The sequence below is a fragment of the Desmodus rotundus genome, chromosome 4 (assembly GCF_022682495.2).
Source record: "Desmodus rotundus isolate HL8 chromosome 4, HLdesRot8A.1, whole genome shotgun sequence".
Taxonomy (NCBI): Eukaryota; Metazoa; Chordata; class Mammalia; order Chiroptera; family Phyllostomidae; genus Desmodus; species Desmodus rotundus.
In genome coordinates this window covers 98454218-98477558 of record NC_071390.1, presented here as the reverse complement: position 1 = coordinate 98477558, position 23341 = coordinate 98454218, and the positions used below count along the sequence as shown (strand labels likewise).

Below are 23341 nucleotides of genomic sequence, written 5' to 3'. Positions count from 1 at the left end.
AATCTTGGAATGGTTTGAAATGGGAGAAATGTGGTCAGAAAACTCAAAAGAGTGCAACTTTGGTTCTGAGTTCTAAAGCAGCTAGAGTTCTCTGGTACCTCCCAGACTGTATGTTTTAGTCCTCTAGAAACACCCGAATAGCTGTGTTATGTTTGTAACTGCTCCTTTGACAACACACGATACAGTGCGTGACACAGCAGAACAAAGGAAATCGGTGTGCAGTCTCTCACGTGCGAGCAGAGGAGCAGCGTTCTGTAGCTGGTTCTGACCGTCTGGCTGCAGAGGCCGAGCTTTAGCATCACTGCCTGCCTCCAGTCCCAGGCCTGCACTTGCTAGCTGTGGGAGCCTGCACACTTAACCTAATCTGCACTTTGGTTTCTCTGTCTGTGCTTTGGAGACAGTGACAGTGCACCCAGCACTAGGCTGTCACATCGATTATATGAGTTAATATTGACAGTGTCTTGCACACACTACTTTATAAATGTTTTTTAAAAGATATATATAAATGCTAGCTGAAAGGAAAATGCTCAACTCTTAAATTCTGAAGTATAATTATTCCCTTTTCCTTTTTATTTATTTCTGTTTTATGGTAAACTAACAGTGAATGGCTTTATAAAAAACAATTTGGGAGGAGGAATCTTAATATCCTCCGCATTTGTAAATACAGATCTGCCTATGTAAAATTTTCAAGTTGAAGGGCCTTCTACGATAAAAGAGGAAATTGTGACGATTTGATATTGTACCAACATTTTGATGTTGGTTCATAGGTTTATCTTAATCATCATGTAAACAAGGGAGATATCATGCTAGATATTTAATAGATAGTTATTCTTAAACTCATGTAACTTTAGAACAGATACATATATATATACACACATACTATATATGTGTATATATATATGTCCATAGATATTTCATTGAGGTATAATTGACATATGGCACTATATTAATTTTAGGTATACATTATAATGATTTGATATTTGTATATATTGCAAAATGATCCCAACAATAAGTTTAGTTAACATCTGTCATGATACATAGATAGAAAAAAGGTTTTTTTTATGTGGTGAGAACTTTGAACATCTACTCTTTTAGATACTTTCAGATATGCAATACAATATTATTTATAGCCACCATGCTGTATACTACATTCCCATAACTTACTTATTTTAAAACTGGAAGTTTGTACCTAGAATATATATTTTTCATAAGACAGATTATGCTTGTCTGGGATACATTAAGTTTGTTCTTAACTGCAAACAGCAGAAGTGCCTAACTAACCTTCTAAAATCTAAAATTTCTTTTTATTTAGCAACATGCAGGAAAGAGTGAAATAGAAGACATTGCTCAATAGATATTACACTCAAGGATAAAAACATTCAGGCAAATTCAAACAACCTTATCTGAAATAAAAGCATGAATCAATTTAGAACTGAGAATTTTAAAAATCCTATGTGGGTCTGTACGTAAAAATAGCAAAAAGTTCATCTACAAGAACTGGTTACTGTAAATGGCAACCTGGAGCTGAAATGTCAATTTCACACCGCACTGAGCATGTCCTAGGAAACACGGCCAGACTGCTCTTTGTGCAAATATCAGCACCTGCTGCTACACTCTTTGAAGTAATAGATTAGCTTGGTCAGGAACAAAACTGCACCTACATGGACCTCCCCACTCCAGCATCACTTTCCATCTCTTTCCCTGTTTATCACTTTTAAATCAGATGTGTTAATTGATCTGGAAAAATCAACTAACTCCAGATAAACTGCAGTTTGGCTTTGTATAAGTAAGTCTTCAGAATAACCTAAAAAAGCAGGTGGGGGAGAACTGAGTTAGAAAATACTCATCTAGAATTTTAGGCTGACAGCTGAAATATATAACCTATTGCCACCATGTGCCACTCACCTGTGCCCTTCAGTCAGGTGCCCACCACAGGTGCTGACAGTCCCAATCTGCATCATCTACTAGGTGATAAAAATTATTCAGGAGAGGACTGAATATTTTCCATATGAAAAGTTCCTTTGGGAAAACACTTGAAACCTGGCAGGGACTGAAGACACCTCCAGTCTGACAACAAAGCAGAAGAATGTGTTGCTGTCTTACTCAGAACCTCTCGGGAATTCTCTCCCTCACGGAGTGTGGAGCTGGGGGCACTCGGCACCACCCAGTCCCTCCCTGACATGAGCAAATGAGGTCTGTCAGGAACTGCAAGTAGACAGAAACTCCAGAAATAGAATTTTCAAATTCAGGCAGATTTAACTGAGGGCGATAGAGCACACGGATGCAAATGGGTGACTTAGATTTAAAGCACACAAAGAAGCGAACGGATCCTTAAAAAGTAATAGGTAGAATTCTTCCCATGTGCTTTTGGTCAAGTTTCTTCCCATGGTCCAGGGGTGTCCAACCATTTTGGTGTCTCTGGGCCACACTGGAAGAAGAATTGTCTTGGGCCATACATTTTTAATACACAAACACTAACGAAAACTGATGAGCCAAAAAAAAAAAAAAGGTTTTAAGTAAATTTACGATTTTGTGTTGGGACGCACTCATAGCCATCCTGAACTGCATGCAGCCCGCAGGCCCCGGGTTGGACATACCTGGATAGGCCCACATTGCTACAAATGACAGAAGAAGCCAGAGAGCAGTCAACTGCACACAAATACCAGGCTTTTATTATATCTTGAAAATAACGGTGGTCCAAGAAGAGTCTATAAAAATGCTGTAGTCCTTTGGTGAAAGACAATATGCAGAGTCAAATAAAGGTTTGCTGAATCAAAAAGCCAGACAGACATTGCTTTATATTCAATAAATACAGTAAGTGCAGTAAATTTGCTGTAGCCTTCTCTCCAGGAAAGATGCTCTGTTGTTGTTGTTTAGTTCGCAAGTCAATGGTCTCTGGTACTCTAGAATGTCACTACTGTCCACGGGGCCAGAAAATTAATAGATTTTATTAGTACTGATGTTCTCTCCAGGAAGTTTATTTTTAGGAACTAATATGTAAAAGTATAAAGAGATATATAAAATTATTAGTTGCTATTTGTCCTTATGAAGATTTCTGAAACAATTGAAAATGTTTTAAAGTCAAAACAAAATAGCAACCCAGTCCCTCCACCCCCAAAAATGCCACAAAAATTGGCCTTTATTACGAACAAAGAAAAAAAGCATAATTATGATCTGAAAGGCTCTCAAAGAGCTGGTGCCAATTTACTAATCCATCCATAGCGGGCATTACTTCATAAAACTAGTTTTCTTCCATTTAAACTTCCCGTTCCATATGCATTCTCTCTAGTCATTAGTGCTATTCCCTCTCAATAAAACACTTCAGATTCTTCTTTCTTTTCATCTAAAGTCTACTTAGTTTCAAGGCCAAATTCAGGACTTGACATCTTTCTCAACCAAAAACATTCCTTTTCCTTTCTGGCCTTTTACAATAACTACTACTTCGGTCTTTCCAATTCAGTGATCTCTTAAATCACAGAAATTATGTTCCTAACTGTAGTGTAGTAGTTGCCAAAACCTAGCTGGTAAGATCAAAGTCTCAGAACATAAGGGATTAAGAAGCTATGCTTTTAATTCTATTTTCCTCCAAAAGAATGCTCTAGAAGGCATGTATTCCAAAACAATACAGATTTATTGGAGATATCTCCTCCTGTGGGCTTCTAATAGGAAACCCTACTGCTGAAACAGATTCTCCAAGGTTAATGTTAGGAAGTATAATCTCTTGAAGCAGCTCTTACTGCCTTAGAATTCACTGAATTTTATACCTGAATTCTTGTCCTCACCATCCCCCTGCCTCCAGTTTTTGGGGTTTTTTCCCCAAATCTTAGCAGAGTGCTTGGGGTATTAACTGACCAAATTACTAGGTTGCATTACAGCTTTGTGAATGGGTCTTCTTTGTACTGGGAATGTAGAGAACACACTGGCACAGCTTCACAGACCCAATGGGGTGGCTGGGGTACCAGTATAAGGCTGAGTTATCTCAAAACACTGGTTTTGAAGGATTAATGTACTGCATTTCACTGACCATTCCATTGAAAAAATAAATCTCACTGTAATAAGTCCATTTGTTATAACTCCATATAGCTGTTTGCAGATATTACTATTTTCAGTAAACTTTAAAAAAAAACCAGATCTTAGAGATAATTCTTAACTTATTTTCTTCTTCTAGGACACCCAGTTGTGAGTTTCAGTATTATATTTTCAATTTCCATTGCCTCTCACACTGTTTTCACTCTGTAATTCATTCATTATTTCATTCAAGTATTCATTCATGCCTTCTTTGTGCTGGTCACTCAGCCAGGCATAAATAAGAGCTCTGTGCCCTCAAGAAGCTCAGTCTGTTAGGGAAAGGGATAGGGAGGAGAGACATTTAGGTTATTCCCTGGTAAGGGAATCTCCTTCTTTAATGAAGCTAGAAACAACTACGAACACTTCACCCTCCAGAACTAAGAGACAACTGGATTGAGTGTCCTCTACTTTGTCTTTATCCCTTAAGCTTTACCTTTCAAGTGGGGTTGACTGGAATTACCACATCCACCTCCATTCTGCCTTCGTGGGGTGTGTTACTTTCAACACATCTTTCTTGGGCTCCCATGAGCACAATGGAGACAGGCTGGTATTTTTAAAAGACTTTGCTAAATAGTTAAGGTAGAACAAATAGGAAATTAATACAAGAAAACACATGCAGCTTAAAAGTAATCTCAGATATCTGATTTCAGCATTGTTAGCTGACTTCTAGAGCTTAGAAGCCCTGTGTCATTATTGCTCAGCCTTTCTGAGACTGCCACCCTTTTAGGAACCTGGAGGGACTGCCCACTTCTGCTACAGTTTTCTACATACAAAATGGAACTAAAACATAAGGCCTGTGGTATGTCTCAGCTTGAAGAAAAGCATTCTGGTAACTAAATAAAAAAGGCAAACAATACTCTAAGAAAAATATTTTTAGCAAGTAAACATAAGATTAAGATGTTTATTTTATTAAGGAACTCATTCAAGTCGACAAAAACAGATATAAGCAAAATAAATGTAAATATTCAATCCTGCTATAATAAAATAATACAAAATAAAACAAGTTATCCCTATTAGCCTATAAAAATTACCAACAATTGTGATGAATTAATGCCGGTGAAGGTGGGAGTGAAGCAGGGGCTCCAAAAGTTTCCTGAGGGTAAAATAAACTGGTTAAAACCCCTTTGACAATTAGTGTAGCTATATGTATCATAAGCAACTATAAGTAGCTACATGTAGCTATAAATATATAAATATACATAGCTATATTTATAGCTATTTATATATAAATATAAATATAAGCACATATAAGCACATATAAGACTGAGTCATCTCAAAACACTGGTTTTGAAGGATTAATGTATAACATTTCACTGACCATTCCATTGAAAAAATAAATCTTACTGTAATAAGTCCATGTATGTTATAACTCCATATAGCTGTTTGCAGATATTACTATTTTCAGTAAACTTAAAAAAAACAGATCTTAGAGATAATTCCTAACTTATTTTCTTCTTCTAGGACACCCAGTTGTGAGTTTCAGTATTATATTTTCAATTTCCATTGCCTCTCACACTGTTTATAAGCTTAATATATATAAGCTTATCTATGTAGCTATAAAAATAAGTAGCTATATCTATCAAAAGTGTTCACATCCTTTGACCTTGTCATCTCTGTTCTGGAAAATAATTCGAAGTACAGGAAAAGCTATGAGCAGGATGTTTTCATTGCAGTGTTATCTGTACTTTAATAGTTGAGAGTTACTTTATATTCAACTGCAGATAAGTAAGCAAAATATATTAAATCTCCCTGGTGAACTTTTAGGAAACCATTAAAAATAAGCAGTTAGCCTTGGCTGGGTGGCTCAGGTGGCTGAAGCATCACCCTGCACACCGAAAGACTTTGGGCCTGAGATCCCTGATCAAGGCACATACCTAGGTTGTGGGTTTGATCCTGTGAGGCTGTGTTCGGGAGGCCACCAATCCACGTTTCTCTCTCAACATAAATGTTTTTTATTTTTTCTCCCCTCTCTCTCCAAAATCAATGAATATATCCTGAGGTGAGGATTTTTAAAAAATGAGCAGTTATATTAGTGGGTGGTTGTATGGTTTCAAGTTTTTTTAAATTAATTTTTGTCAGAAGTAAACACTATAAATATATGAAGTAGGAGAATTCTTTAATATGGTTTGGTGTTAAATGCCAAGTTCTAGCACACTGATAAATATCTATATGAAAAATATTTAAAGATCCAATAAAATATTTATAAAGCTAGAATATGCTTAAACTAATTACAGTTTATTGCTTTCTAAGAGAAAGAAAATGCTGCATTTTTGTTGATATAGTTTTTTTTCAGATTTAGAAACTTATATTCTGTAGGCATTAAAACTTAACAAAGGCCTTCACTATTAGAAAATCAAGGGAATGTAGCTCTTTGTGAAATACCCTGTATTTTGTCATGGACGATGCATGCTTTTTTGCCAAATTTGAGGGAAAACTAAGGATGCACATTATACATGGATAGTGCCTGAAATACCTTGTATCTTTTCTTGTGTTTTGTAATTATGTGTTGCATAAAATTTCTTGTACCATAATATGCTAATAATTAAATGCTGAAATTCCTTTATAATATAAAGAACAAGTATCTAAACATAAATAAATAATCGAATAAAAAATTAAAACAAGAGATTTTTTTTTTCCTGAACATTTGGGCGAGGAACATGGGTGCACCTTATCCATGGGAGTGCATGATGCAGGGCGAAATATAGTAGGTTGGGTGCAGTCTGGCATTTACGATTAAATATTATAAACAGATGCAGCAGAAGAGCCTGGCTGGCATTGACCATTCCTACTCCTTAATATCGAGATATCAAAGACCTTAGCAATAACTTAAATAAAATAAATGCAACTGTTGTGGCTTAAGTGTCTACTCATTATTGCTAACAACAGAAGCTACATGAGAGAAAAGAAAGAGCTAGAACGCAAGGAGACCATTTGCACGAGAAATGCACAAAATTTGCTGTTCACAAGCAAGATTTTTAATTTCAGAGTAAGCATCGTGATCAAGAGTTCCCAGAATGTGAGCAGAATTTGAAGAGATGCTCCATAATGTCCCACCCTCACCTTTAGCAGAGCACCGGGGCAGTCCACAAGTAAACAATCGGTATAATACGACCAGATGGGGTTAACAGCATAGTGAAAAGAATAAGGTAAGGAAACCGCTGAAAATGTTAAAAGTAACCATATCCAACAATGAACGGTAGAATTCACCTTGAGAATGGAAATTCTTAATATGAGTTATATATGTTGCTTTTAATTGTAATCATATAAGTTCCAAATGTTAAGCCTCCTTAACCGACTCCAAAAGATACAGGGCCACTCTAGGACTTAAGAAAAATCATATTAAACAGCAATTTTCTATAACAAGTATAGTCATTGAAAGTAATTTTCAGGCAATTATAGTGTGGTCTGAACTAAGTTTTGTGAGATAAACTACTATTTCAAAACACTTCCTCTAGTATGAGAGAAGCCCACCCCCAGGTTAATAAATTTCAAATTTTATTAACTTTGCTAAGATAATAGCCATACAAATCAGTGTCGCTTCCCATCCAGGATCTGCGCAGATGCTGAACGGGGTGACTGAGGCGCAATTACAAAGCACAGATGATGCAGAGCTCAAGTTCTGGACTCCGCTGGCTGGCAGACAATGTGTCTTGGCTATATTTTATACAACACATGTTGCTTAACCTCTCCATGATCTCCAATGTTCACATTCTAGATGATCTTTAGTTTGCCGCCTCTCTGCCCTGGAAGTTGGCCTGCATGGCTACATCAACAGGCTTCTTCACCCCCTGGCATCGGGAAGGGTTGGTCCCTGAGAAGCCCCAGCAGGCTAGGCAGATACATAGCGGGTACTGGTGAAGGAGAATGAGAATGTTTCTTCTCACTCTCACCCCTCCGGTCACCCGAGGCTGCCTCCATCTCTTGCCTGAAGGTTACCACAACTCTCAAAGCAGCTTGCTATCCTGGACTTTCCTTTCTTTTCCCTCTTCAAGTCCAGCCAGGCCTAGAGATGGAAACAGCTCTGTGGCTACTAACCCCAGGTTCCCTGCCTTTTCCTTTTATGGTTCAAGACACCCCGACCACAACTTTGTAATTAATCTCTTTACATATAAATCCTCTTCAAATGATCCTGATTTGTTTTTTTATTGTTGTTCAATTACAATTGTCCCCATTTTCCCCCTTACTCTCCCCTGCCCTACCAACCCCCCACCTCCCACATTCAATCCCCCCCACTGTCTTTGTCCATGGGGCCTTTATACGTTCCTTGACTGGACCCTTCCCCTTCTTTCTTCCGTTATTGAAATGATTCCAATTTGAATGTCCCATCTTTTCCTGTTGGGAATCCGACTCATTCAATCACTTTTAAAAGAGTTTGATCAGGTGTAAGTCAGAACCTAGTATCTACTGAAAAGTAGCTATGTAAATTTATTAATGAGATTTAAAGTCACTTGAAAGAAACTTACCCAAAGCACATTTTATAAACAAAGAAAATTATTTTAAAATAACTCTTTGGCTAGGTCATAGATTAATCCACCAATTACCCGATTTTGTAGTAAACCATTCAGATGAAAGCAGGTAGGCGCGACTGGAAAATAATTATCTAAGTAAGTTTCTCCAATGCTGCCTTGGCAGATTTTCTCTCCTTTCCTACTTTTTCTGAAAAAAAAAAAATTAAGTGTGACAAAGTCCCCAAAGGCATAAAACTATATAATCAATACAGTTCTCAAAAAAAGAGGGGGGGGGCTCTATCTAATCTCCACCTCCCCCGAACCCCACAGTGTTTGACGTCTGGTTTTTGGGTGTGCAAGCTGCCACGAGAACACTTCCATTTTTCACTGCAATAGCCAAGCAGAGTAAAACATCATATGACAGATTTGTTTTTAAGATAAAGAGTTGTCCTGGGAATTGAACTTTCCTTAGTTTTATAAAATATTTACTATGTAATCATATGCAAAATTTTGAGGTATTTTTTTCCTAGGAAGCACATAAGTTTGCACTTATGTGTATAGAATACAGTCAACTTACTAATATAATCACTTGATTCAACACAAAAACTAATTGAATAATTTCACGCAAATTATTAAAATTCACATTTAGAAAAATTATGCTACTGATTACTAATATTGTATACTTATGCAATTTAACTAATGACAGTTTTCTATTTCTGACTACACTTTTGTCCCATGGTTAAGGATATTTTTTTTTTATTCTTAAGGCTATTCAATCATGAACAACTGTATTGTTGCAGAACCTGCGAGCTATTGTAATTGCACAGCTATTAGGGAAATTTCCTTGCTTCAGGTGGCTCTCCAATGTGCGGTAGGCCTAATTAAATAAAAATAATGACTGGGCTTGGGTGCTGAGAGAAGCTGGTTCAAAGTACTGAGTAACACAGTTCATTGTGTAGTCAGGTTTATTTTAATCATAAATGTCCTGAATAGCAGGGAGAATGCCAATTTAAATTGGATGAATACTAATTAGTTTTCATTAGCAGAAAAATAAGGATCCACATCATTAGTTTTCCCTCTGTCTCCTACATGTGATTATGAACATTTTAATTAAAAAAATAATTCCAGAAAGTTTAGCAATTTCGAGAGTTGTTAAGCTTAGCCCTGGCACAGTAGCTCAGTTGCTCATTGGTTAGAGCATCACCCTGACATGCCAAGGTTGCAGGTGTGATCCCGGTCAGGGCACACTCAAGAAGCAACCAATGAATGCATGGATAAGTGGGACAACAAATTGATGTTTCTCTCTCCTGCTCTCTCTCTCTCTCTGTCTTTCTCTCACCCTTTCTAAAGTCAATAAATAAAAAATTAATTAATTTTTTTTTAAAAAGTTATAGTTTAAAGACTAAATTACTTAGTGTGAAATATTGAAGGTAGCATGGAACGGCAATCCAGGAGCTAAATTATATGAGGAAGCACCTCTTTGCAAATGTACAAAATGGGATTAATACAGGGCTGGTATTGCATTAAGTATAAACAGAAGTCATCTTTCAGGGCTTTCGGAGCAGTTATATATGGTTTCCATGTAACTCTGCAAACAGCTGCAAACGTTTTGGGTTGTTTGTCCATTGGTCTTCAGTAGAAATGATTTTAAAGGCTAGAACGAAATACTTTACTGCAGATATCCTTGTTTTAGAGAAAAGGTTCTTTCCCATTCCTCCCTGCTTCTGTATGACACAAACAGTAAGGTTTGTTCCACTTAAAATGGGTACTTGTTGAAAATTCAACCATTAATAATTAATGTAAAATCTCTGAATTTTCATCCGCGGCAAACTTGTTCTAAAACATCAAACCCTGTTATTGTGATATCCGGTACCTGTGATCACTGGAATCGTTGGAAAAACTAATAAAGAAAAAAAAGTGAAAGAAATTCTTAGGGAAAGTCTTATCTTAAACGGGGCACAAATCTCCAGTCCTAGGAGAATGTGGGTGCTACAGACCCAGAGCGCTACTGGAATGATGCTCCGGATCTGTTCGTCAGAAAGGTCTTGCTGAGTTAAAATGGTCCCACCCCAACTACAATTTAACACAAATTGAAGAAATTAGAACCCTTGCCCAGTGCTGATTTTCAGAAATAAGTGTTTTGTTACATAAATCCTATTTCAACCTTTTGAAGCAGGTTGAAATTCATTCTCTGAGACATACTAATACTTAACAATATTCAGTCTTGAATGAATGATTCAGGTTTCTTAATTGTAAATTCACAGTATTCTTAAAACTAAACCATGGTAACTTCAAACGTGCCTGGTGACATAATAAATGATTGAGCAGATTTAGGAATAGGCCCAAATATCCTTGATTGTTCAATAAATTCTCAATTTTTAATTTGTATACAGGCAGAAACTTTCCAGATAATTATTATACCCTATATATGACCTAATTGAAATAAACTTCACATAAATACATATCATCACATGGATACTTCTCATGTCAAAAACTTTTATTTTGTTTTAAAAAGCAATACTCTTAGAAGATTCTACATAATACATGCTAGATAAACCAGCCATTAAAACCTTTCTTGGTAATCAGTCATCAAGAGCCCTGCTTGCAAAGTGCTTAGAAACCTGGTCTATAAACACGGTCCCTGAAGTCTAACCCTAGAGAGCAGAGCACAGCACAGCACAGTGCTGGGCAGCACTGCAACAAATCTGACTCCAAGAAAGAAAAGAAAAACAGACTTGTAGCTGTTTTTCTTTAATCACATGCCATTAAGCATACTTTTAAAAAATGTAAAGGCATTGTATTTTTCTAAGAAGACAATCTGATTCCATGGCTTAAAAACAGAAGGAAAAAAAAAAAAAAGAAACCCAGTAAGCCCAGTGCTACGTGGGTTTAAGGTGCTAAGGCTGGGAGACCATTCTACCAATGCTCCCCATAGCAAAGAACTGCTGCCTCTATGGCAGATACGGGTCCTGCACTTACTTTGGTCCTGAGGGCTTTGAAGTAATTAAATTTGAATTTAATTTTGTTACCTGTTTCAGGTCTTTTCTACAGCAAAGTGGGTTTCAGATGATTTAGTTAACAGTACAGTGTTATACAACTGTGTCATTTCCACACCTGAGCCGACGTAAAGTTCAAAATAAACTCATCCACTCAACCATTTTGAAAGAGCAAAACACTCAGTTCCACTTTCCAGTACTCTGACATGCAAATATATAATTGAAGTTGGACACTGCTGAGCTTTCAGTATGAAAGAACCTTTTCTACTTCTCACGAATACAACATCCACATCATCACAACACAGAGGGTGCACGAAGTAGGTTTACAGTTGTTCGTATGGAAAATAATACAATAATGAATACATAAAAATACAGTAAATTCTGTTTTGGGAACTCAGAACTGTAAACCTACCTTTGCCCACCACTATATATAACACCGAGACATTCTCAAGGAATCTTGAAGTTTTCTGCTGCAGAGCAGGACCCCAGAGCAAACTGTCAGCCAAGATTAACAGCTATTCTTAGACTATACTAATCACTATTTTGAAACAATGTTGATATAAAGGAACTTAAGTCATGTTATGTCAATTTGACTTTCTTAATTTCTCTGGGTGTTTGAGAATAGCAACCATTGAAATGGACTATTAAAAGTGAAAGTAAACGTTTATTTGTGTATATTAGCATTGCATTGCTCTTCTTTACAAAGGAAATACGTTAAGATATCCTTGTAGTTCTTACCTTGGATCAAACTATCATTTGATTTGTAAATGATCTCCAGTTTTCTGATAAATATTTTTGAAAAGAGCTGAGAAAATTTTCAATATTCTTTATTTTCTCGATCTTTTACAAAATTCTATTTAAACTGAATTTTTAAACTTTTTATTTCACAATAATTATAAACTCACAGAAAGTTGCAAAAATAGTACAGAGTCCCCTGAAACCCTCACCTAGCTTCCCTGATGATGACATTTTATATAACTGTAGTACAATATGAAAACCAGACAACTATTGTTAGTACAATATGCTGTCAACAGACCTTGCTCAGTTTTCACCAGTTTTTGCCTCAACAACACAAGGTGTGTTATTTCTGTACAGTTTGAATTACAGTAGCAGCTGCCATGTCCATCGGAAAAATAAAAATACAAACTAAAAAGAAACTGTCCACAAAAAAGGCAACCAACCAAATGAGAGAAGATATTTGCATACAATACCTCAAAGAAGGAGCTAATATCCAAAGTATATAAAGAACTGATACATCTGATCAACAACAAAAACAATACTAAAAAATGGGCAGAGGACCAAATGAACACTTTTCCCAAGAAGATATACAAATGGCCAACAGATAGGTGAAATAATGCTCAAGTTCACTATAGGAAAATGCAAATCAAAACCAAAATGAAATACCACCTCACACCGGTTAGAATGTCTATTATCAACAAGATAAGAAGTAACAACTGTTAGAGAAGTTGTGGAGAAAACGTAATTCTCATACACTGCTGGTAAGAATGTAAATTCAAACAGCCTTGGAAAACAGTGTGGAGATTCCTCAAACAATTAAGAATAGAACTACCATATGACCCAGAAATCCCTCTCCTGGGCATATACCCCCAAATTTAAAAATATTTACTCATAAAGACACATGCACACCCAACGTTCATTGCAGCAGTACACACGGTGACAAAAGACAAGGAAACAACCTAGATGTCCTTTGATAGATTTTTAGATAAAGAAGATGTGGTGCGTTTATACAGTGGAATACCACTTAACCACAAGAAAGGATAAGATATTGCCATTTGCAACAACATGGATGGATCTTGAGAATATCAGGCTAAGTGAAATAAGTCAGAGAGAAAGGAGAAGAACCCCATGATTTCACTCATATGTGGGATATAAAACAGAAACCAACAAAGGCATAAAGAAGCCAAACAAGTAAACTCATAGACACATACAACGTATGGGTGGTTACCAGAGGGGAAGCTTGGTTGGGGAGAGGATAAAGAGGGTAAAGGGGGTCAAATTTATGGTGATGGAGAGAGACTGAACTGTGGGTGGTGAGCAAACAATGCAACGTACAGACGATGTATTATAGAACTGTACACTCGAAACTTATGTAGTGTTACTAACATCATCCCAATAACCTTAGTAAATAAAAAGAGGAAAATAAAAATACCTTTTACTCGTTGCCTACCTGTTTATGATACCTTCCTCTTCAATAAAGATCACAACATAGTACATTATTTTCTTTAATGAAAAAATTCACCCAACGATTACTCCCTAAAACTTGTATAAAAATATCCTTACCACCAGTACTCTCTTGATTTCCAAGTATAACTAATTTGTATTATATAAAAGACCAACATTTTTATATAAGGAATGTCTAACGCTACAGTAATTAGAAGAATTTTCCTATTAAAATTTTACCCACCTCTCTCCCGGTTTCAATTCCTTCTGCGTCAGTCTCACTGACTTCTCTAACTTCCTACTAGGAGATGAATTTAACGTGTGGTCTGCTCTGTATCATTCATATACATAATACAATGATGTAATACACATGTTACCCTTCTATCATCTATCTATCCATCCATCTTCTATCTGCGTGTGTGTGGGGGCACTGAATCGTGCGTCCCACTAAGCCTATAACAAACATGTGCTTTGTAATCTTCTTATCGTTTAAACCATTTAATATAAATTCTGTCTACATATATACTGTCTTCTAGAGGCTTTTAGCTTCAGATTAAAATGCAATTTAAATAAAAGATTCTGTTACTTTTTGGTAAAGTACCAAAATGCTTGTGAAAAACTCACCCTTGTAAAAAAGGAAAATAGTTATAAGTGTGTAGAGTTTCGAGTCAAATATGGTCAGGTTTTGGATTCCACAGCTAAGTATAACTTAGAGAAATGAAAAACATTTATGTTTAAATTTTTTCCCCCAGAAAAGTGAAGAATAGAGAAACTTTTGATCTCATTCTCTTTGTGTGCTTTTAGTATTTTGCCAAAATGTTCAAAATATAACAGTTTATAATATAAAGTTATTCAGTACAAATAAAATAATGCTGGGGAGATTATATTCTTACATTTCTCACCACGGGACAACTTTCTAAAAGTAAGAAGACAAATATGTAATTTTTGAGTCTTCTCTAGTGTGGTAAACTAGAAAAAATAAGAATCTGAGACTTGTATTTCAGAAAAAATTATTTTTATTTTTATTTACATTATCAAGATATTTCTACTTTGATTCATGTTTGCTAGCACACTTAGCTTGAAGTAGAAGTTTTCATTGTTACCAAATGGTTCAAAGGCATGCACAAATTCTAATATTTGATGTACTTCATGCTAAAAGCCAAAAAAAAAATTTAGGTTATAGAGAAAAATTTTAGAGAACTTTAATCTTGTTGTTGATCTTATTTTTGTGGCAAAAGTCTGAAATTGAAACAGCCAAAGCATGCACTACGTCAGTTACACTGTTTGATCCCCAAAGCAGCAGCAGCAGATTAGCTGGAATTTGCCAGGGCCCCATCTCAGACTACATGAGAAACTCCGGGTTTGGGCCCAGCAATCTGTTTTACCAAGGCTTCCAAATGATTCTCATGGATGTCCTAGTGTGTAAAGCAATGGTTTAGGACAATGAAGCATCCTTGCACCCTGCCTGGGTCCTAAAACAAGCTTTTGTGTTTTAGATTCCCCAAAGGAGGGCACTACTTATATTGTGGGTGAGACAATTCTTGTGGTGAACTTTTAGCATCCCTAGCCTTATGGAACAAATAGCAACAAATAATGCTATTTTCCATGTCCTGAGGGCCGGTAACAAGATTGTTAAGAAATAAATCACTGTTGGGGAATGGACTCGGGTTAGTCCTTCCACTGCCCACCTTACATCCAGCTCTCTCCAAAGACCTTGACCACATTCTTCCCTTGCTTACCCAAACCCCTTCCACTGGGAGAAGGAACGAAGGCGATCCTGTTGGCTTACAGAGCACACAACAGGTGGGTGGGGTGAGGGCACAGACTTTGCATGAGGCCAAGTTTAATATCATCTATCACTACCTTGTTTTCTATATTTGCCCAATGTTAAGGATCAATTCATTCTTTTCAACCCCCAATATTATATAGAAGACAAATAAAGAAAGACCGGATTATCTACACAAATGATCCTTACCAGGATAAATTTTTAAATGTTTAAAACTTGATAAAAATAAAATATCTTGATACTAAGAGAGTGTAATATGCCACTAGAATTGAAAAAGTATGTATTTCCTTAGAACCATAAATTCAATCAATGATTTATATAAAAGGTATCAGGACATGCCAGTTTGTAATTCTAATTCTAATTACTCATACATGTCTACCACAAGCAAATAAAATCTACTGGGTTTAAAGCCCTCTAGAAAGGAGAGATCTCACAATCTCCTTCTAGGAAAACTGTGCCAGTAAATATGTTTCTTTTTATGTCAGCTAATAAGTGTATGCTCTATGCTGGGTAGCAGAGGGCGAGGGCAAACAGGCAGTGGTGGTTCAGGTTTTTATGCACTGCCTCAAAATCAGTCTCCCTAGGAGATGAGGCTGCCACGTAGCTCAGAAGCAAAACCAAGGGCTTGGATATACCTAATCAGGCCACATTTCTAAAACAGTGGAACTTTGAATATAAGCATAAAACAGATTACAACTATAACAACAACTAAGCCTCTTATTGTCTCCTTATTTTCTATAAGGTCATCTTCGGACTCTGCCCCCTCTTATGTGACTGACAGGATTATTCTGGGCTAGGAGCAACTCCTAATATGAGAATCAGCCACCTACAAACTACTGGAGAAAAGAGAGGACCATAGGGAAATACTGTGTAAATGAGTGGCTCTATTCTAGATCTTAAGGCAAAAGACTAGATCCATTCCCACCGTCATACTCAGAAGGCAAACAGTCACAGGGCGAAAACAGAGTTGCCTGTGAACTTAACAAAAGGGAACCCTCAGGCTCACACTTTATCTACCCTAGCTAATTGGAGTAGGGAATCACTAATTGGAGTGAGGACAAATAGTAGAGTATACAATTGCCTGGATCTTCTCAGTGCAGTAGGAGATGGTTGAAGATTTTCTATCAGTGGACATGATTAATATTAACATACACCCTTTGTGCCTCGCTTCTTAGCATTTCTCTTACACAGGACCATTGAATCACAGCTGGCTACATAAGAACTGTGACTAGATACTCTCACTTCAAACAGGAAAGTCGCTGCAAACAATCTGGCTTTCAACTTAGCAGTTGTGTTTTTTCATAGAGAAAATACAGTGATTCAGAATATAGCATTTTGAAATTATTGTTCATATATTGTAGAACTCAACAAATAAGAAAATACATAGTGGTGTTGGGAGCTATGATGTTTTCTGTTGAAAAAGGTAAACACAGATATTGAATTTAAAAAACTAGGAAGAATCTTATGGTGTTGGAATAGAATTACAGGTATAAGTATTGTATTGTGACCCTTCAAGGCTGGGCAGGTCCACGGTACTCACGCAGACAGAATAATATTCACGGGGCTGTTGGGTTGTCAGGCGCGCCTTTATTCATGGGTGGGCGAGCCACGCACGCTACAAGCTGCATGTCTTCTTGCATGTCACATGCATGACCCTCGCTCCCCAGCGTGGCACCCATCGTGGCCCCTGTCCCCTCTTGTGTCTCTCATCATCGCCCCCAGCAGGGAGTCCCTACCTGTTTAAGTACTGGAAGGGAACAAAGCTGGAAAACTGCCAGAACATTACATAACATAATTCTGCACATGCGAGCTCACTTCATGTTATGGGAACAGTCTATCGGACCCAGTCTCAAAGCTGTGAGAACACTGGTTATCAGGCCCCTCCAAGGCTATGGGAATACCGCTTCCCTTAGCTGCCCAGACACCTGGGTGAGGAAGCCAGACTGCCTCCACTTACCCTATGGTATAAACTCATGTTGTTCAATATATATAAATAACAGACAGATATATAGTAATCTAAATTATTTTAGCCTGTTTAATCTATATGAGACAAGGAATTTTAAAAGTTATTTGTTTAAAACAAACTTGGGAAGATTAAAAAAGATCTATAGTCTCAAATCAATTTAATAAAAATGTATTAAGCACTTATATAGAGAAATCCTGTGTTCAAAGAGTTCACAGTCTACTTGGGAAGGGAAACATGCATATAAGTAATCACAGTGTAAGAGAAGCACACTATAAGCACCAGAAATGAAGTGTAAGAGAGTGCTAAGGGAATGTTGAAAGGGAGTAATAAACTGACTACTATATTAGTATTATTTAACATTTACTATTAACTAGGCACTGTATTAAGTGCTTTATATACAGGGTGGGGGAAAAGTAGGCTTATAGTTGTTCATATGAAAAATAATACAATAATTCATAAATAATAATACAATAAAAATTCTGTCTCATGAAGTCACAACTGTAAACCTACTTTTATCCCACCCTGTATTAATTCACTGACTATATCAACAAACTCATAAGAAAGGCAGTATTATCCCCATTCTACTGATGAGGCAATGGAGGTATAGAGAGGTTGAGAATGCAGCTAGTTGGTAGTCCAGGTTTTAAACCCAGGCAGGCAGACTTCCTAGCCCATGAAGAAGGCTCAGTGAAGGAAGCAGTGTCTGAGTGATCCTTAAGAGATGAGCACAGTTTCAAAAGGATGGAAAGGAGAAAGGAGAATATTCAAAGCTGGAGGGAGGAAAAACAAAAGTGAACATATGGAGATAGTAAGTATAGGTTGTATAAGGAAAAGGGTGGAATTTTCGGGAAATGATAGTAAGATGTAGACAGAAAAATGGGTAAGAGCAGAGGATAGAAAATTAGACAAGCTTGGGAAATACGCTAGGCTCCATAACGAGTAGTAACACAGCTTCTGTTAGTAAAGAGAATGCTTTTTTACAATCTTGATGAAATTCAATGAATTCAGCAGGAATCAGTCTTTGCAATATCTGAATGAGGCAGGAGCTAAAAATGACTTGCCACGATGCAGGTGCTCCTAAGAGAAAGTACCAGAGGGCAGATTGTGACTTTCACAGTCACCTCCACACCTCAGGTCCTGATAGAAAAGGCTGAAGGAATTTCAAGCTGAAAAATTAATGCCGAATGGTCTTAAATTCTAATACTTTGAGATCCCCAGCAAAGTAAATATAAATCCTTTCTGAGAATTTGCTCTTTTTTTTACACTTATTATGATGTTATTTTTATTTTATTTTTCAAATTATCATGTTTTTTTGGCCTTTTTGTTGATGTATAGTTCTATGAGTTTTCACACATGTATAGGTTCACATAAATACCACTACAGTCAGGGTATAGAATAGTTCCTTCATCCCCAAACATCATTTTGTGTGCTTATTCATCATCTATATATTTGTTTGGGGGGTTTTTTGTATATTTCATTTCATTTCATTTCATTTATCATTGGTCAAGCACAGGTGTCTCCACTTTCTCCCCACCCCCTCCCCCACCCCACCCACCCCTACTTCCCACCCTCAATCCTACCCACCTTTGGCTTTGCCCATGTGTCCTTCATACTTGTTCCTTGACAACCTTCTCCTTCTCCCCTCCCCGTTATCCCCCTCCCCCCTCTCCTAATCCCACAAAAACCAATAAGATTCCAACAGATTTAGGTAACCTAGAACAAATTCACAATTTTAAATTACCAAACTAACAGGAAAATAAGATACCAGGAGTAAAGTACACAGAAATAACAAAGAGCAGAACTAGATTTTACTTTGGCTGTTAGAAATAACAAATATGAGAGGGGACCCCAAAAACTGGAACTATCTTCTGGAGGGCAGGCCCCTTACATTATAGTACAGGATTCCTCCGCTAGGAGAGTGTTCTAGGAGCCCGTCTGTATCAGTGCGCCAGCTGGTGTTGTGAGAGGGTGTGTTCAGCTTCAGTGAATATTTTTTGGAAGACTATTTCAATGCCTTTGCCTGTTTCATGATGGGCAATTTAGGAGGGTACCTGTCCACACCACACTGAGTGTTTAACAGTTTTTGATCAAAAACAGCATGACCCCATACCCCACCCTCCCTATTCACCCAATCTCACTGCGAATGACCTTTTTTGTTGTTTCCCTGGATGAAAAAATTCCTAAAAGAAAACATTTTGCCGATGTGGAAGAGGTGAAATAAAAAATGGCAGGATCTCTGAACAGTATCAAAATCAACAAGTCGGAAAACTGTTTTGAGCAGTGAGAGAAAGTCTGGATAGGTGTATTGCATCAAATGGAGAGTACTTTGAAGGTGACTGAGTTTAAACATATAAGAATACACAATTTTTTATAAATAAATTCCAGTTTTTAGGGGTTCCCCCTCATACGTACTATAAAATCACTGTTCAAAATATTATAAAAAGAACTAATACATGAGCAAGGGAAACATTATCAAAAACAAACAAATATAATTTCTAGCAATGAAAAATATATTTAACTAAAAACCTGCCTATAATTATATATTTTTTCAAACATTTTAAATAATTAGGGAAAAAATTATGGAGTAGTTATTAGATGATCAAGGAATTTTTGTTAATTTTTATGTGTGATAATTACATGGTGATTATTTTACATGTAAATTTATTTTTTAGCTGTGTATACTACATAGTGTAACATGTTCTCTGGGTTTTGCTTCAACATACTTCAGCAAAGTAAAAAAGGAATAAATGAAACGAATGTTAGATACATGTGAGAATATGAAATCTGAGTGATGTGTACATGAGAAATTTTTATAATAAAAATAAAATGAAAACTTACTGGATAGGATCATCAGAACTTTAGATATAACAAAAAAAGGGAATTAGAAAATTAGGAGATGTATCTGAAGTGACTATCCATGTAAGAGTGAAATTTAAAGGCGGAAAAAGAAAGACAGAAAGAAACTCACCTTCCTTTGGGCTCACTGCTGCAGGAAGACTGTTCCAATCAAGGGTCCAGGTGGGGCAAGGGTGCGGCGAAAACACCACTTCAATGCCTTTCTCCTAGGAAGGAAATAGGCCCTTTACAAACTGAGGAATTAATAAAATTCTATTATATCCTACAAGGCCTAATTTCTATTTTTTATACTAGCAAGTAAGATCATAAATATGAATGATCATCAGGTTTCCTCAAAATATTTGGTTACATAATAAATATAACACATTGAGACTTTTTGACAGCAGTTATTTTCCTGTTATTTTTAATACTGAGGTAAGAAAAAGTAATAATACAGTGTTTAAAAATTATTACCTGAAAATACATAGAAGTAAAGAGCTATCTAGAAATATATTGGGTGTCAAAGAGAAAAGCCACCTGAGGATAAAATTGGATAAAACACAATCCACAAAGAGATGATTTAAAACTGACTCTGATATACCCATTAGTATCTGTGTTTACATATATGAACACTGCCATGACCTAGGAGCTGTATTTTACAAGATCGAAGAGCCCCTGTTCAACGTACACCCCCAATAAATCATCCATACCAATCTCTTATGAGTGCCAGCAATGTCTCTAGAAAGAGATTCCTCTGGTTTAACCAAACAGTTGTCAATATTTTCAAGATGATGACCACTTTTCAATGTATCAAAAAATTCTCAGGCTTCTTTCCCATGTTAAGTGGTACATTTCCTTATTTGATCAACAGTCAGGTGGTATGGCACATGCATGATTCCTAGACTCCTGCCAATCAAATACTGGGCCCGCAGCCCACAGAACAAATATCCATGGTCCATGGTTTTGTTTTGGTTTTTTGCTTATGAAGCAATACTTTATTCTTTTAATTTAATCTTTATTGTATTCTCCCTCTCCCAGCAATCGCCACACTGTTGTCCATGTCCATGAGTCCTTTTGCTTTTTGCTCAGTGCCTCCACCCCATAACCTCCACCCCACGGCTCGCCCCAGCTGGCATCCTGCTCTCCATCTATGAGTATGACCCCATTTTCCTTGTTAGTTCCGTTTTTTCATTAGATTCCAAGTATAAGTTAAATCATATGGTGTTTGTCTTTCTCTGACTGGCTTATTTCACTTGGCATAATGTTCTCCGGGTCCATCCATGCTGTCACAAAGGGTACTTTTTAAAAATCTTTGGTAATATCTTATTCAAGAGAAAAACCCCTGAGAATTCTATCATTAACCTGTTCATATGTTAGTTCATGAGATTGTTTTCCTTTATGAAAACTAGCTGAACTCCTGTCCCAAAGGTAATAGTATAAAGATTATTTTTGTTGGGGCAGAGCTATAGCGATGCAGGTCTAGAGGTCCAGAGCACCCACTTGCCTCTGGAAAGACATACACATTATGTCTCTGACACCATTTACCTCTCTCCCGTCTTCCTTACTTCAGTCCAGCCATACTGAACGTCTTGTTATTCTTCATTTCACCAAACTCATTCCTATTTCAGGGTCTTTTAAGAATACAAGTATATTGACACACAATTTATATTATACAATTTGCCCCTTTAAAGGACACAATTCAATGGTTGTTGGAATATTCACAGTTGGGCAACCATCATCGCCGTCTATTTTGAGAACATTTTCATCACCTCAAAAAGAAGCCCCATAACGACTAGCAGACACACTCCATCCTCCTCCCCATACCCCTCAGCTCCCTGCCCTAGGCAACTACTGCTCTACTTGGCCTCCACAGATTTTTTTCCAGGGTCTCTTTACTGGTAGAATCCTCTGCCGAGAACACTTTCTCCAAAAACCTTCCATTCATTCAGGTAATTCGCTCAACGTCTTTACCTAACCAGACAAGTCCCCTGACCATCCTACCTAAAAAGGACTCCTTCCCAGTCACCTCCGCTCTCTTACCCTACATTAATTTTTTTATAGCACTCATCATTACCTAATGTGTTTTTAACTTACTTCCTCCACCAGAATGGAAGCACCAAGAAAACAGTACAATTTTTTTCTTCATATATCCAATATTTGGACCAGTGCATGGCATTTAGTAGACACATATACATTTTTTGGACTGACTGATTAAATAAATGTAGAATTTCTGGAAAATAAGGAAAATTGTGGAGATAGGACTGTGCCAAAAAATAAAGAAGGGAAAAGAAGATGAGATGTGAATGTCCCTAAGAAATACTTTATTGGTTTATACTTCCGCTAGCACTCATTTAATGTGTCTGCATGCAATTAGCACAAGTACTGTGACTATACAGCAATGAAAAGTTACTGTGTAATTAAAATCAATATTCTGATAATATATTAGTTTAATATATTTACGGCCTTTCAAAAATATATCAAGAGAGAAATCCACTAGTAAGTAGCAAAAACAATGCCCTGTTGAAAAAAAAAGAGTTCTATTGTATCTGTATTATATGAACAATCAAATTTGAGTTTAATAAAATAAAAATTTTAACTTATTTGAGCATTTCTTTTTTTTCATATTTGAGCATTCTTTTTTTTCAAATTATAAATGTAATGTCCCAGTTTTTATACAACACAAGATTTAAAGTAAAAATGAATCATACAGAATGACTACTATACTTTCATCATTTACAAATGCAGAAACTGATATTACTCGGTTTAATGACTATCGAGGGCCACAATGTAGCTGCAAAGCTGAGACTGGCATCCAAGTCACCTGGTCCTTAGTGTTGTCTTTGCACGGGCAGCTCCCAAGTCAATGACAGAGAGTGGCAGAGATACTAAGGCAGACCCATTCATTAGAAATTTGAAACTCTCTGACACATGAGTCAGGCTCAGTGGTTCTCCATCTACTTGCGAAAACTTTCTTAGAACTACACTTAAATCTAAGGATTTGCAGACCCAACCTTCCTTCCTTTCCCACTCCTGCACTGGGGTCAACCTTACATCATGACTG

At 36.8% G+C, this 23341-nt stretch overlaps 1 protein-coding gene across 1 annotated transcript in view; it reads right to left on the bottom strand.

Moving 5' to 3' along the window:
- The window catches only part of GSTCD (glutathione S-transferase C-terminal domain containing), a 138519-nt gene that overhangs the window by 95429 nt on the left and 19749 nt on the right, over window positions 1-23341 (bottom strand). Inside the window, exon 5 of the mRNA XM_024574857.4 lies at window positions 20414-20507. Coding sequence (XP_024430625.2) covers window positions 20414-20507 — 94 coding nt within the window. The remainder of the gene's footprint in view (window positions 1-20413; window positions 20508-23341) is intronic.